At 53.6% G+C, this 14621-nt stretch overlaps 1 protein-coding gene across 1 annotated transcript in view; it reads right to left on the bottom strand.

Moving 5' to 3' along the window:
- ADCY9 (adenylate cyclase 9) overlaps positions 1 to 9146 on the bottom strand; it is an 82846-nt gene extending 73700 nt beyond the window's left edge. The window contains exon 1 of the mRNA XM_004604370.2: positions 7345 to 9146. Coding sequence (XP_004604427.1) covers positions 7345 to 9037 — 1693 coding nt within the window. The 5' untranslated portion in view covers positions 9038 to 9146. The remainder of the gene's footprint in view (positions 1 to 7344) is intronic.
- Positions 9147 to 14621: the final 5475 nt, after the last annotated feature.

The following is a 14621-nucleotide window of genomic DNA, read 5'->3' as shown; positions in this document are numbered from 1 at the left end:
CAAAGGTAAAACCTGAAAAGAGAGAAAGAGAAAAAGACAGAAAGAGAAAGAGAGAGAAAGAACGAGAGAAAGAAAGAAAAAGAGGAAGGGAGGGGAGGGGGGGGAGGGAAGGGAAGGGAAGGGAAAGGGCCCAAGAGATAGTACAGAGGGTAAGATGTTTGCCTTCCATGTGGCTGTCCCTGGTTCTATCCCTGGCATCCCATACGGTCCCCTGAGCCTGCCACAAGTGATCCCTGAATGCAGAGTCAAGGCTCTGAGCAATGACCGAAAAAAAAAAAAAAAAAAGGAAAAATCTAAGCTCATGGTTTATCTTGAACCCTCAACTCCAGTAACAAAAATCTTGCAGAATCACAAGGATCCTTCTTTCATCCTTTTTTGTTTTGAGAAACAGCAACTGTATGAACTAAAGTCACTTGCTATTGCCTATCAAATACAACACATCTCTCCTATGTGTCACTTCTTCTACCTGAGGATATATGTTTGGGTGGTGTGTGTCAAGCCCTCCTGTGGGGCCAGGGAGAGAGTACAGGGGCTGGGGATCTCTGATCCGACCCCCTACACTATATGTTCCCAAGCACACCAGATACAGCCTGGAAGACCCTTGGGCACTGCTGATTCTGGCCTCAGTGACCCCTGACCCCACTGGGGTCAGCACAGCAACACAGCATCCTCACTGAACCAGCAACCCAGCTGACCTCGAATCACCAAGAGTGGCGCCCAAGACCTGAGTACCGCTTGCAAGGTCAGACAACAATACAAGAACAACAAACCCTACTACAAAAATAAGCTGGTGAATCACAGATCGAGTGCCATCCGCATCCACCGGTTAACCACTGCATGCAGGCACAGAGCTACACCAACGAATGTCCTTAATGAGGCGGTAAATGTGAAGGGCGTGGCCAGGCAGGTGGCTCGGTGGTGGCACACTTGCCTGGCTTGTGTGTAGCACCTGCACTGCCCAGCCGCCCCCAAAAACAAAGTGAATGGTTGTGTCCTATCTGGATAGTACCAAGGGGCAGGGAAGCACCTGTGCAGCTCTGCCACCGCATGCCACACACACCCTGGTGAGAAAAGCACCCACAGTGCTGGGGTGCGAGCTTCTGCTCCCCTGGATACTGACCCACAATCAACTGGTCAGCCAGATCTGAGCATGTGGCACACAATTTCTGAAATGCCCCCAGATTAATCTGTCACATCAAGGAACATAATTGGCCAGTGACAGGATTCAAACTTTCAAATGGGAAGTCAAATTTTGGAAAACTTCCACCACTGTGAAGCTGACATTTCCCAATATTTTAAAATGTATCTTCAATATGGATTCCTCTTTGTCAAATAATTCACTTTCCCTCCTTAAAGAAACCCTCCCCATGCAATGTCTCTGCCCTGTAGAATTCAGGGGTGCTCATGTGATGTTGCCTTAAGTATATAATAATACTAGATCTGAAATAAATGAATTTTAAATAGAAAAACAAAATGTATCCTCAGCAGGCAGGGTGCTTGCCTTGCACATGATTGACCTGGGTTCAATCCCCAGATAATTCCCCCATACACCACCAGGAGTAATTCCTGAGTGCAGAGCCAGGCGTAACCCCTGAGCACCGCTTGGGTATGGCCAAAAAACAAACAAAAAATAATTTAATTTAAATTTTTAAAAACGTATCTTATTTGTATATGCAGGTCTGCCAGGAATAATTCTAATTTGGACATGGTATCTGTTGATTCATGTGATTGATGTTGTATATGAATGTTTACTGAATTATAATAAAAATTATTACTTTGTTACATGTTCCAAATAATGTACTTTGTTACATTATTAAAAAAGATAATCTTTTAAAAAATGTATTTTATATCAGCATTTGTACAATCTTCCCAAGTCAAGAAAACTATTCCCCAGATGACTCATGTTCAGTGTGACAAAACCACACCTGGGTCATCCAAAACTCAAGGGCTAGGGCTATTTTTCAGTGTAGGGCACACATTTGTATGCCTGCATGAGGTCCTGGGCACCATCCCTGGAACCAAAAAAAAAAAAAAACCAAACAAATTAATAAGATTTTGAATTCCACAGTGCAACTACTGATCCTTAAGAAATTGCCATTTGTTGGGGGCAGGGATATGGCATAATTATCAGAGTTCAAACGCTGTACTTATAAGACCTTCAGTTCAATCCCGGATACAACACAGGCCCCAAGCATTTCTGGATGTGTAGCCCTAGTTGCTGAGCACCACCAGGCATAGTCCCCACAACAACTTAAAAAAAAAAGAAACTGCATGAGACTAAACCCCACTCGGCCATGTACAAGGCAAGCACCTTCGTGCTGTACTATCATTCTGGCCCCACCAGCAGTACTTTTTGAACTGAACGTTAAAAGAGATTTGCAAAGACGTAAAACTATGACTGTCTTCTCACCAAATAGTTTTTTATAGTACCAGGGTTTCTGCAAATAGCTATTTCACAAATATACATTATATTATACACATAAGCCCATATACAGTGTTTTTTGGTTTGTTGTTTTTTGGGGAAGGAGGGTGTTGTTTATTTGATACCAGGGACCAAATGCAGATTCTTACACATGCAAGGCATATAGTCTACCACTGAGTCACATCCCCAGCTACATGGGGTTTATTATTAACTTGGGGGATTTTGTTTGTTTGGTGCCGTATCTGGCAGTGCTCGGGAGCTATTCCCAGCTATCTGTTCATGGGTCACCTCTGGAAGTGCCTGGGGGAGCATCGGTGTCAAGGATCAAACCCGGGGCCTCCCACATGTGAAGCAGGTGCTCTTGTCCTTTGGCTCGTCCCCTCAGCCCTATTATTCTTACGTAAATTAAGAAAAGATATTTTTGAACTCTTCAGTTTGTCTCAATTTCTAAATTGATAAGCATGAATAAATAATATACATAAAACACAAGCACTTAGCCTCCCCAGTAGTTTTCAGGGGTGTTCAATGGTCCAGAGACCAGTGTGTTAGAGAACCACTGACTTGGGGCAAGGTTCCTAAGTGACACAGCTCTCCCTGAGGGCCCGGTCCCCAACTTTCACCACCTTTTCAGATCTGCTCACCCTCTAGCCAGAGCTGGGAGACACCACCAACAACCACTTTACAAGGGGAGGCTAGTTTGACAAAGGACAGTTTTCTTTACCAAAGCTGACAAAGTTTAGTGACAGGCTGGCTTGGCGGCTGCCATTCAGCAAGAACACAAGCAAGACCAACAAATGCCATGGCCTTCATGAGCTTCCTCGGGGAGCCTCCCCCACCAGCCTCACATGCCCTGTCCCTTCTTTGTCTTCATGAAGGTCATGCCTGGCCAGTCTCCACTTGACATGGCAGCTCCCTTCCTGTTTCAAAAACTCTCACCCCTTTATAAAATTCCCTCGAAGAGCGCTAGTTCCTGCTGGGAGAGAACAGTAGTGTCTCCCACAGGAGCTCAGATGCCTCACAGCCCAGAAGCATTACCCAGCTTTTCAGGGGTGAACAGCTCCCCACCCACCTCAGGAAAGTGGGCCTGCCTAGTCCTAATGATGAATGAAACCCTCTCACGGTACTGAAATCCCCAGACGGAAATCACCAACCAAGATAAAGAGGAAAATGTAGGCGTGCAGGTGCACACTCACTGGCACACACAGAAAGCTCAGCGTGCTTTTCCCAAGATCAGTGTTTAGAGCCAGTACACAGCTGACGCTGACTAGCAGAGAGGGGCACAGCGATTACCTGGACAAGCAGGTGAGCAGAAGAGAGCTGTGCAGCAACTTCGTCACTTCCATTGGCTCCGTTCAGTTTTTCCCCTAAGTCATTCTGCCTAAAAATATTACCCTCCATTCTTCTTCATGCCACCAGCTGTTCAGCAAGCCTTCCCCTTCCCTTCGCCAAAGGCTAATTCAACTCTAAGGCTCAGGCTAAGAATTAACTGCTGGCTGTTCCTTGCTGGAAGCCACCGAGTTAACATGAACAAATTCTGATCAGGGCTACGTGAGCCTCAACACCACAGCATGTCTGCCATTCCCAACCCCAAACCCAGATCAAGCCACGTTTCCAGCAGCTCCTCATCGCTGCCATGTGCTGCCTGCAAAGCTGTGTTGCAATGTGTACCAGAGACCCTACTCAAGAACATGGGGAGCACATACTTTCTCTTACACATGAGTTCAGAAGGGCCTGAGCTGTTGCCTCTCAGGCAATGCCAAGGATCATGGGCTTCCACAAAGAGGAATCAGGGATACAGCAACGAACAGGACTGACCTCCCCATCTATCCTCAGTAAGAACAACTGCACCTCACTTTCTGAATCATTCCCAAAATCCCAGTCCTCTGCTGAAAAACTCACTCTTCTCTTGGTGAGTCTACCCCCAGCCTAAGGGTACACACACAGGATGTTCCTCCTGCCCTCTGTTATCCTGAGCAGCCTCACCTCTCTCTCACGTGCTTGCCTCACTAGCAAAAGAAAAGGCAGCAACAGGCCCTAAGTCTTCTTGAGCTGACCAGTGCTCATCTCTAGCTCATCATCTCCACTGCTGCGGGACCTGCTGACCAATCACTAATTTGCATCTTACACCTTCCAAACCTGGAATGCCTTCAACAAGGGCAATCACATCACCCAGCCTCTTGCTCCAAGTCTATGGGTGGCCCCACTACCAACAGGATAGAATCCAAACCATTCTCATTCTAATGAACTACTTATACAGTAACCCTAGTCACACCACAAGAAACAGACCAGCCTTTGCCCCAGCTTAACCCTATGCCTCAGTGTCCTTATCTTCTACCTAGTTAGAAGAGTTTTTGTTTGTTTGGTTGGTTTGTTGGTTGGCTTTTACCTTTTGGGCCACATCTGGCAGCAGGCTCAGGGATCACTACTGGCAGGAGTTGGGGGAACCTATGGGGTGTTAAGGCTCAAACTTGGGTCAACGGTGTACAAGGCAAATGCTCTACCCACTACATTATCTCTCTAGTCCCTGAAGAGTCTCTTCCTGACCTCAAGATCCCTGTGAAGTACCAGCCATCTCTGACAGCCACAATCACGGCCATTAGCTCTCAGATAAGTGCTTCTGAGAAAGTCCGTTAACATGCAGCAATAATGAAAGTCCACCCTTCCACAAATCCTGCCGGGACAAACTAGAGAGGGCAGTTTCTTTTCATGATGCCAAATGAGTTCTAGAATCTCCAGTTTATCCTTATTAATTTCTGTAAAGTTTATACTGGGTTTCTAAACCCCTTTATCACAACAGAAGATGAGAGGTAAAGGCAAATAACCAACAGTACCGAGAAAATAGCCTTTGAGCCGAAAATAAAGCTTTTACTTCTAAGCTGAAACCACATGTATGAAAAGGGTTTTTCTACAAACTATGCCCATTTCAATTCAGCAGACTCATCAGTATCTGGGGAACTGTGACGTTCCGAAGAGGTCCAGAAAGCTGTGCCAATACCCTCTGTGACTGGAGCCCTGTCCACAGGTTTTCAAGGTGAGCTGAGCCAAGCAAATAGTGTGGTCTCAGGGAAAGCAGCGAAAACCATGCAAAAATTCACTGTGCCTCCAACTTTCCCTGCTTCCCTCCAGCACTGAAACTTCTCTCATAGACAACACACACAAATGGAAAGAAAACGCTAATGTACCAAGTTTACACTGGCAGAGGTTTTAAAAAAAATTCAACAAGCCATTCTAGCAGATTATTTGGTCAGTGTCTTTGAGACCCTTGACCACTAAAGTGAAATAAACCACCCACAAATGAAAAAAATGGGAATTGTCAGCGATAAAGGCTTGGTGATTTCCAGACATTTAATGAGTGCACCTGCTCTGATTTTTGAAATTCACGTAAAAGGGTAGCACAAAGTACAACTTACAAAACGGTCCTGGTCGTCCTTTGGCCCCACTTACTGTGACACAGTGCCATGTGGCTCCCTGTTCTCTCCAGAGGGGGCCACACTGTCCCAAAGATGCCAAGATGTCACACGTGAGGGACACAAGCCCCCAGTCTGACAGCTTCAGACTGGGGGACGGGCATGTCTCTCTCTCTAAGAAAGCTCTCTAGGGTAGAGGGAATTAGCCATGAAAATTCTTTTCTGCTGCTTCCATAAATTCCTCAACAACCGGCTAACTAATAAGGAGTCGGGAGAAGGATGAAGCACCCCTGGCAGCCAACTAAATGGCATGGGATCAGAGAGAGAAAAAAATTCCAAGTGACTGTCAGGGTCGAGTCAGGGTGGCCAAACTAGCCAAGCCCTGACTCTCTCTGCCTGTCCATTCCTGAAGCATAAGACACTCTTCCCTCACCCAGCTCTGACTTTCCTCTGAGTAATTATGCGAGGAGTGAGCTCCACACAATACAGTACAGCTTACAAATTTAGGCTTTTAAAAATCAATGTTATTTTCTCCACAAACTTCCAAAATAGATGTTTTCTTCAATGCAGAAGGTTTTAGGAGGGCATAGGATTGTTTTTAAAAGGGGATGGCTATTTATTTAGAATCCTTATTTTTGGAGCCACTTATTTAGACACCACTTCCCAGACCTCAAAGAATTCTGTCCTATATAAAAACAAGAGAAATAAAAAGCAGGAGCAGCCAGCCCAGGGAAGCATGAAGAGCAGTCAGGAGCTTCAGATCGGGGAGGGACGTGGAGCCAGCCGGGCTCCGCGGTGGGCTGGGAGGGTGGCAGTGGGTGCAAAGCTCACTTGCAAACTATCTGGCTGCTCAAGAAGCTCAATTTCTAAAATGCTGGGCTTTGACAAATAGCAAGCTAAGAAAGCATCATGGGAAAGTGAAAGTTGAGAATTGAAAATGCAAACATTCTGTAAAAAGAGAGCTTCACAGGAGAGGGCCTGAGTCCCAGGTACCAAGCAGAACACAAGGGCTCCCAGGGAGAGGCAATGTGCACCTGGGGGCTTGTGACTGTGTCTCAGGCTCAAGTCCCTAGGGCTGAGCAGAACCCTGGAAGACAAGCAATGAGAAAGGTTTTTCTCCTTCACTTGGAGGAGCAGGCGTACAGAAATGCTGAGGGGACTTGAGGGCAACCAAATGGAATTTGGTCTCAAAGTGTGGCAAGTTTTATCACCTGCAGGTCCCCAACCCCCTACTTTCAGAAACCAAGACAGCCCTGCAGGCAGCAGAGCCATTTTCCAAATCCTCCTGCCTGCTGTCCACAGGTCTCTGTCAGGTCATCTCTGTCACAATGGGACAGCTCCGTGACATGTGGCTCACCGGAGGGCAAGTCTCACCAGCCCCGAGAGGGCCTCCTGCTAAGGGAGGTATCTGGAGACAACTGCTCTGCCTCAAGACTGAAGCTGGGAGGTACTGTCCTGCTTCCCGACACAAACAGCGCTGGGGAAGGAGGTGACGAGGCAAAGAGAGGCACGTACCTTTCAACTGGTCGGCAACGACGCTCTGGCCGAGGCGCTCGGTGACCTTTCCATCTTCCATCTCGTACCGGTCATCTAGGTATTTTGCAGTGGCCTCAGAAATGTGCACCTTGCCAGCCACTCCCAGCTGCTCCATGAGATTGGCCAGGTTCACATCGTTGGACCACACATCGAACTTAAACCTCCTCATGCCCAAGATGCCACACAGAACAGTGCCTGTGTGCACCCCGACACGCATGTTTACCATCTCTTTCTTCTCCTGGCAGAACTGCTCAATGGCTCTGATCATGCCCAGACCCATCTCGATGCAGCAGTAAGCATGGTCGGCTCGGGGCTCAGGACACCCCGCCACGCAGTAGTAGCAGTCTCCCAGGGTGCTGATCTTCTCGCACTTGGTCTCTTCACACAAGCGGTCGAAACGGCCAAACAGATCATTCAGGAGGCCCACCAGCGCATGGGCAGACTTGTTGGCACTCATTTTGGTGAAGCCCACGATATCTGCAAACAAAATGCTGACTTCTTCAATCTGCTGCATCTTGAATGGGCGGAAGGCTATGGGGGCCTTCTGGATGGAAGACTTCTTCTTCCTGTTCTTGGGGCTTGAGGTGGCATGCCTTTTGATGGAATTCTCACTCTCCTCATCCCCCTGCCTCATCAAGTCGTCTGCGATGATTCTTGGCATCACTGAGTGAATCATCCGCTCTTTGAGGGCCTTTTCCACCTCCAGGTCCTTCCCGTGCATGATGGACTGGCCCACCTTGAGAAAGGTGCTCCGGGACCTCACCTGGGACATGACGAACAGGTGGATGCCGATGGCATGGACACAGACATGGAGCAAGGCCCGGCTCAGCAGCTCCAAGTGTGGGGCCCCCGAGCCGGGTGGGGGGAAGCAAGCTTCATTTTGGAAATAATAGCCAAAGGTCTCAAACAGAACGGAGTAGACCGCTCCCAGAAACACGCTCAGGTACAAAGGTAAGTGCATGACGGTGTAGAGCAGAAAGAGCACTTGGATGCACATGGAGAAGCTCCCCACTTGAGATAAGCAAGTGTCCGTGGGCTTGGCCGCGGGAGTGTGATTGGAGCTGTCAACACGTCCTGAGTCAGGCCTCAAAACCTGAAACTGGGCAGCCAGGGTCAGGGCGGACACCAGGAGGGTGAGAACCAGCGAGGTCCACACGTAATGCCGGGCGTACAGCTTGGTGAAGGTAAACAGGAAGAAGCCCACGCAGACGGCGAGGAAGCCCAGGGCAGGGGCGACCATGACCGTGAGCTTGGGTCTCATGTGCACGGCGAAGTAGACGCTCCAGAGCAGGCAGGCGAAGCCGATGTAGAAGAGCGCGCACTGGAAACGGCGCTGGGTCTGCGGGAAGCAGCGCTCCAGGCATGCCTCCTCCAGGTTCACCGAGTCGAACCGGGGGTCCCACCAGCGGCTGGACGCCCTCTCGAACAGCTGGGGCAGCTTCCTCTGCCGCCGCAGGCGGCCCCCGCCGCCCGCTCTGCGGGGACCCGCGCCCGAGTCCCCCGAGCTGCTGCAGCTGGAGGAGATGCTGTACTTGCAGTGCTTGGCGTGGCTGTTGGACACCAGCTGCTTGGGGTTGATCTTGACCCTGACGCTGTTGCTGTCCCCGCTCGAGTCGCAGCTCACCTCGGTGCTGTGGTGCGGCAGCAGCTGCTGGTGGGGCGGGGAGGCCATGTTGCCGCGCGCTCGGCCCCGGCCCGGCCCGGCTGCCCGCGTCGGTCCCGGCCGCGGCGCCCGAGCCCCCGGCGGCGCCCGCCGAGTCCGAGGTGGCGGCCCCGCGGCCTCGCAGGGCCGGACCCGCCGCTCCCGGGGCCGCCGCGGGACCCCGCCGCCCGCCCGCCGCCCGCCGCCGCCGCCGCCGCCGCCGCCGCCGCCGCCGCCGCCGCCGCCGCCGCGGGGCCGCCCGGCCCGGCCGCGTCCGCAGGCGCCGCCCGGCCCCGGGGCGCCTCCCGCCTCACGCCGCGCGCCGCGCCCGCTCTCGGGGCTCCCGGGCCGGGCCCCGCATGCCGCGCACACGGCCGCGCCTCCGCTGCGTCAGAGCCCGGGCCCGGCCCGAGTCCCCGCCCCGCGCCGGCCGGCGGCGCCCGCGGGCGCGGCGGCAGCCCCCGTCGGCGCGGCCCGTCGAGCCGGGCCCGCGCGGGCCTCCGGGACGGCCCGCGGCGCCGAGGGGGCCGCCGGCGCGCGCGCGGGCGCGGCGGGGCGCCTCAGCCCCTCCGCCGGCCGCCTCAGCCCCTCCGCCGGCCGCCCGCCTCGGGGCCGCCGCGCCGCGACGCCCGCCCGGGACGCCCGGGGCCCGCCTCGCGCGCTACGCCAGCCGCCGCGGCCGCCGCCGCCGCTGCCTCATGTTGGAAGAGCCGCCCGGGCCGCCGCGGCCGCCGCCACCGTCGCCGGCCCCCTCCCCCGCCCGCTGTCACTGACAGACGCGCGCCCGCGCCGCCGCTCGCCCCGCCGCAGCGCGCACGCGCGGCCCGCGCGCGCCGCCGCCGCGGGGCCCGGGAGCGCGCACAGGCCGCGCGCGCGGCGGGTGGGGGGGTGCGCGCCGGCCCGCGGGGCTGCGGGCCGGGCGGGCGCGCGGCGGCCCCGCCCTCCGCCCCGGGCCGGGGTGCGGGGGCGCGGGGCGCCGAAACCCCCCCCTCGCCCCCGCCCCCGCTCCCGGGCCGCTGCTCGTCCTGGGGCCCCGGGGCTGCGAACGCCAGCCGCTGCCCCTCGGGACGCCTCTCGCGGAGACTTGCACCCAAGTTTGCGACCTTCCCCCCCTCCCCGTCCCCACCTCTCGCGGTGGGCTGCCGGGCGGAGAGAGCCCCCCTCCACGCCGCGTGCCCCGGGAACCTGCTCCCGCCTCCGCGACGCTCGGGCCCCTGCGCACCCACGGCGGTTGGTCCCTTGGCACGAAGGAAACTTTCCGAGCAGCCCTCCACGCCCCCCGGCCCCGGCACGAGCCCGACCCTTCTCTGCTCCCGTCACACTCCAGGGCTCACTGTTGTCTTAGAAAAGTCAGTTATTTCCGGCAGTCTTTGAACACACACACACACACACACACACACACACACACACGGGAATTGATTTGCGCTGCAAAAGTGGACAGACCCTGAAAGATGATGCGGGTCTGAACGGAGCCGACCAGGCAGGAAAGCCCACCGAGGGCGTGATCCCGGGCTGTGAATTCTCGGGAACAGCAGCTTAGTAGTGGCCAGAGGCTGCGTGTGGCAGGAATGGGAGGAAGGGTAGGGGATTTCCTGCGGGTGACAAACGTTCTGAAGCTGGAGAGCAGGGGGGAGATGCTGCCCAAGCACTGGCTTTTCTTTTGGTTTGGGGCCACACCCGGAGGGGCTCCAGGCTTACTCCCCCACCCTGCGCTCAGGGTTCATTCCTGGGGGGGCCAGGGACTCCGTGAGGATTGAACCCAGGTCAGCCACGTGTGAAACAAGTGGCCTCCCGGCTGTACTATCTCCCCGCTGTACTATCTCTCCGTCCCCTGAAGCATTGGCTTTTAATGACTTAAATGGTTGCTTTTATGTGATGTGTCTTTTACCACAAGTGGGGCAAGGGGGGAAAAAAAGAATAACTAAAAGTAACATAATCTTGTTGCTATGCATAACCTCAAACCCAAAAGTGCATAACCTCAACCTAATCTTGAGAAAACCACCTCATTCTGAGGGGGAGGAGACCTCAGATGAGCCCAGATTGAGAAACCTCTCCCCGGCCTGAGCAGCCTGGCCAGCTGCCCTCGGGAGCTGCCCTGGGTTTCCTGGTCTGGATCACCGTGCCCGATGATAAGCCCGGCAGACGCTGGCACGCCGGCAGCCCAGCCTGCGAAGGAGAATGCTCCAGGACATCTGCAGATCGAAACATTTCAAAATGTAAAAGTGAAAGAAACCAGAGAGACAGTACAGCCGGGAGCGCGCTTGCCTCGCACGCGGCCAACCCGGGTTCAACCCCATAGGGACCCCAGAGCACCACCAGGAGCGATTCCTGAGTGCAGAGCCAGGAGTAAGCCCTGAAACCTGAGCATCGCTGGATGTGGCCCCCAAAACAAAAACAAACAAAACCAGACTTTGAGACCTTTCCTGAACATTGGGCATGTGCCAGACACTCTCGGGGAGCAAATTTCCGGGTGACGGAATGGAGGTACAGAGGGCACAAGCCAGAGGTGAGCACGAGAAGTCACCGCTGCTCTCGCTCGTGGCTCTGATTCTTGCCACAGGCCGCTGAGGTGGGTGTTGCCCTACTGTGGATGTGTCAAACTCAGGCCAGGGGTGACAGGCCTAAACAACGGGATTTGGTTCCAAATCAGATCGGCCCCCACCTCCACTCCGGAGGTCAGGGAGCGCCAGCGGGCCCTGGCATCTCTGTCAGCCTCAGGAAGATGGCCCTGCCCCCACCCTGCTGATCCACTGGCCGACCCAAGGCCCCGTGGAAGGCGGCCTGCCCACCTGCTTCATCCCTCCCCAGCACTTCGGGCCGCCTCCCATCTGGGGCAGCTATAACTTAGTCGCGTGGGTTGTCCAGGGAGTGGGATCATACCCACTCCCTACTTTTCTAGCTACAGGCCTTCTAGAAGCGGCCAGGCTACCTGGACTCCAGGCGGGGGCGCGAGTCATCCCACACCCCCTCGGGCTGGGCCTGGTGCCCCAAACTGCCTCAGGCCCTGGCTGCAGGAATGTACCGTCTGTGTTGCCAAGCGGCTGGGAGTGGATGGGCCAGAAACAGGCCTTACTGAGGTGTGCTGGCAGTGCAAAGAGTGCCAAGATGTAGAGGGGAGTCGCTGGGGGCAGTTGGCAGGGGTGCCCACCTTGGACAACCATCTCTGGTCAGTGTAGTGAACAAATGGGGCCTTTAATCCTTCAGTTGATGGGGAAGCAGTTAGGGGAATCGACACATTTTCCCATGATTGATTCCTCCATCCTGAAAATGAATAAGCTGGGAATTTTGATTTTTTAACCACTTTTAATTCTGCCCAGATATCCAGAAAACTCACTTGCATTTGACTTTTCCTTCCCTAGCTAATCAGGACAGCTGTCAAGAAAAAGCCAGCATGATGGTGGGAATGCCGACTGGTTCAGCCCTTCTGGAAAACAATTTGGACGACTCTCAAAAAATTAGATATTGAATTCCCATTTGACCCAGCAATACCACTGCTGGGAATATATCCCAGAGAGGCAAAAAAGTACAATCGAAACAACATCTGCACATGTATGTTCATCGCAGCACTGTTTACAATAGCCAGAATCTGGAAAAAACCCGAATGCCCCAGAACGGATGACTGGTTGAGGAAACTTTGGTACATCTATACAATGGAATACTATGCAGCTGTTAGAAAAAAGGAGGTCAAGAATTTTGTAGTTAAGTGGATGGGCATGAAAAGTTTCATGCTGAGTGAAATGAGTCAGAGAGAGACAGACATAGAAAGATTGCACTCATCTATGGTATATAGAATAACAGAGTGGGAGACTAACACCCAAGAACTGTAGAAATAAGTACCAGGAGGTTGACTCCATGGCTTCGAGGCTGGCCTCACGTTCCGGGGAAAGGTCAACTCAGAGAAGCGATCACCAACTACATTGTAGTCGAAGGCCATGTGGGGGAAGGGAGTTGCGGGCTGAATGAGGGCTAGAGACTGAGCACAGCGGCCACTCAACACCTTTATTGCAAACCACAACAGCTAATTAGAGAGAGAGAACAGAAGGGAATGCCTTGCCACAGTGGCAGGGTGGGGTGGGGGGGACACTGGGTTTACGGGTGGTGGAGAATGGGCACTGGTGAAGGGATAGGTTCCCGAACTTTGTATGAGGGAAGTATAAGCACAAAAGTGTATAAATCTGTAACTGTACCCTCACGGTGATTCTCTAATTAAAAATAAATAAATTTAAAAAAAAAAAGAATAAATTTTAAAATATTAAAAAAAAAAAAAAGCCAGCATGAGGCCAGAGAGTACAGCGGTAGGGGGCTGGGCTTGCAGGCCGCTGACCCAGGTTTGACCGTCAGCATGCTACACGGGCCCGGAACATGCCAGGAGTGATTCCTGAGTGGGAGCCAGGAGCAGCTCCTGAGCTCTACCAGGTGTGGCGTTCCCCCCCCAAAAAAAAAAGAAGCAAGGAAAGAAGGAAGAAAAGACAGACTGCCACTCCTTTGAGTTTGACTTTTCCATCTAGAAAATAGGCAGCAACTTAAAGGGCTGAAGCGTGGCCCAGAGTGAGCTCAGCCTCGCAGGCCCCTGGGCGTGTTCTCATCCTCCCTCCCCTGAAAGGAGCCACAGATGAGCCACCAGGGCTGGGGTCAGGCACACGGTCAGCTGCTACCTTCTCCTCCTTTCAGTTTTCTCTGTGCCACGCCCAGCAGTACTCAAGGGTCACTCCCTGTGGTGCTTGGGGGACCATGTGGTGACAAGGATCACCCAAACCCAGGGCTCCCTCCTGCCAGCCTTGCCAGCCTTCTGCCCTCCACACCCTGATGGGTCCCAGAACACGCTCCAGGGGGTCACGGCGAACAGAGCAAAGCCCAGCTCTAAACACTTCAGTCACACCAGCTCCGACCACCCGTGGCCTTGCTGGTTCTGTGGGTACCTCGGGGAGGCAGACAGTAAGGTGCTCACATGCTGTCGGGACTCGGTCTGGAGTGAGCACTTGGCACTGACTGGGCTGAGGGGTTAGAATTTGGGGGAAGTGCAAATTTTTCAGACCCTATAACATACAGAAAGGATTATTCTCTTCAGAAGATTAAAACCGGTAGTTCTTAATCAAAAGATTAAGAAAGGTAGTTCAGGGGCTGGAGCGATAGCACAGCAGGGAGGGTGTTTGCCTTGCACGCAGCCAACCCGGGTTCGATTCCAGCATCCCATAGGGTCCCCTGAGCACCGCCAGGAGTAATTCCTGAGTGCAGAGCCAGGAGTAACCCAAAAACGAGTGACCCAAAAAGAAAAAAAAAAGGGAGTTCGTGTGAAGCTGACACTGCAGGCTGCCTCTTCCGAGCCCTGGGGAGGGAATCTCCTCCTCCAAAAGAAGGGAAGAACTTGCTCCAGGAAAGCTCGTCCTCTTGCCTCGCCTGGATGAGAACATGCGGCCTGGTGCGACAGCAGCTTCTTACGGCCCCGGGAAGGGAGGGTGAGAGCCAAGTTCTCACTAAGAAGAGAGAGGAAGTTTAACAGATTCTGCTGGGGCCTGAGAGAGTACAGTAGGAAAGGCGCTTGCCTTACATGTGGCCGACCCAAGTTCAATCCCTGGCATCCCACATGGTACCGTGAGCCCGCCAGGACTGATCC

The sequence above is a fragment of the Sorex araneus genome, chromosome 4 (genome assembly GCF_027595985.1).
Source record: "Sorex araneus isolate mSorAra2 chromosome 4, mSorAra2.pri, whole genome shotgun sequence".
Taxonomy (NCBI): Eukaryota; Metazoa; Chordata; class Mammalia; order Eulipotyphla; family Soricidae; genus Sorex; species Sorex araneus.
The sequence above is the reverse complement of the archived record's forward strand: the minus strand, read 5'-3'. Positions and strand labels throughout refer to the sequence as shown.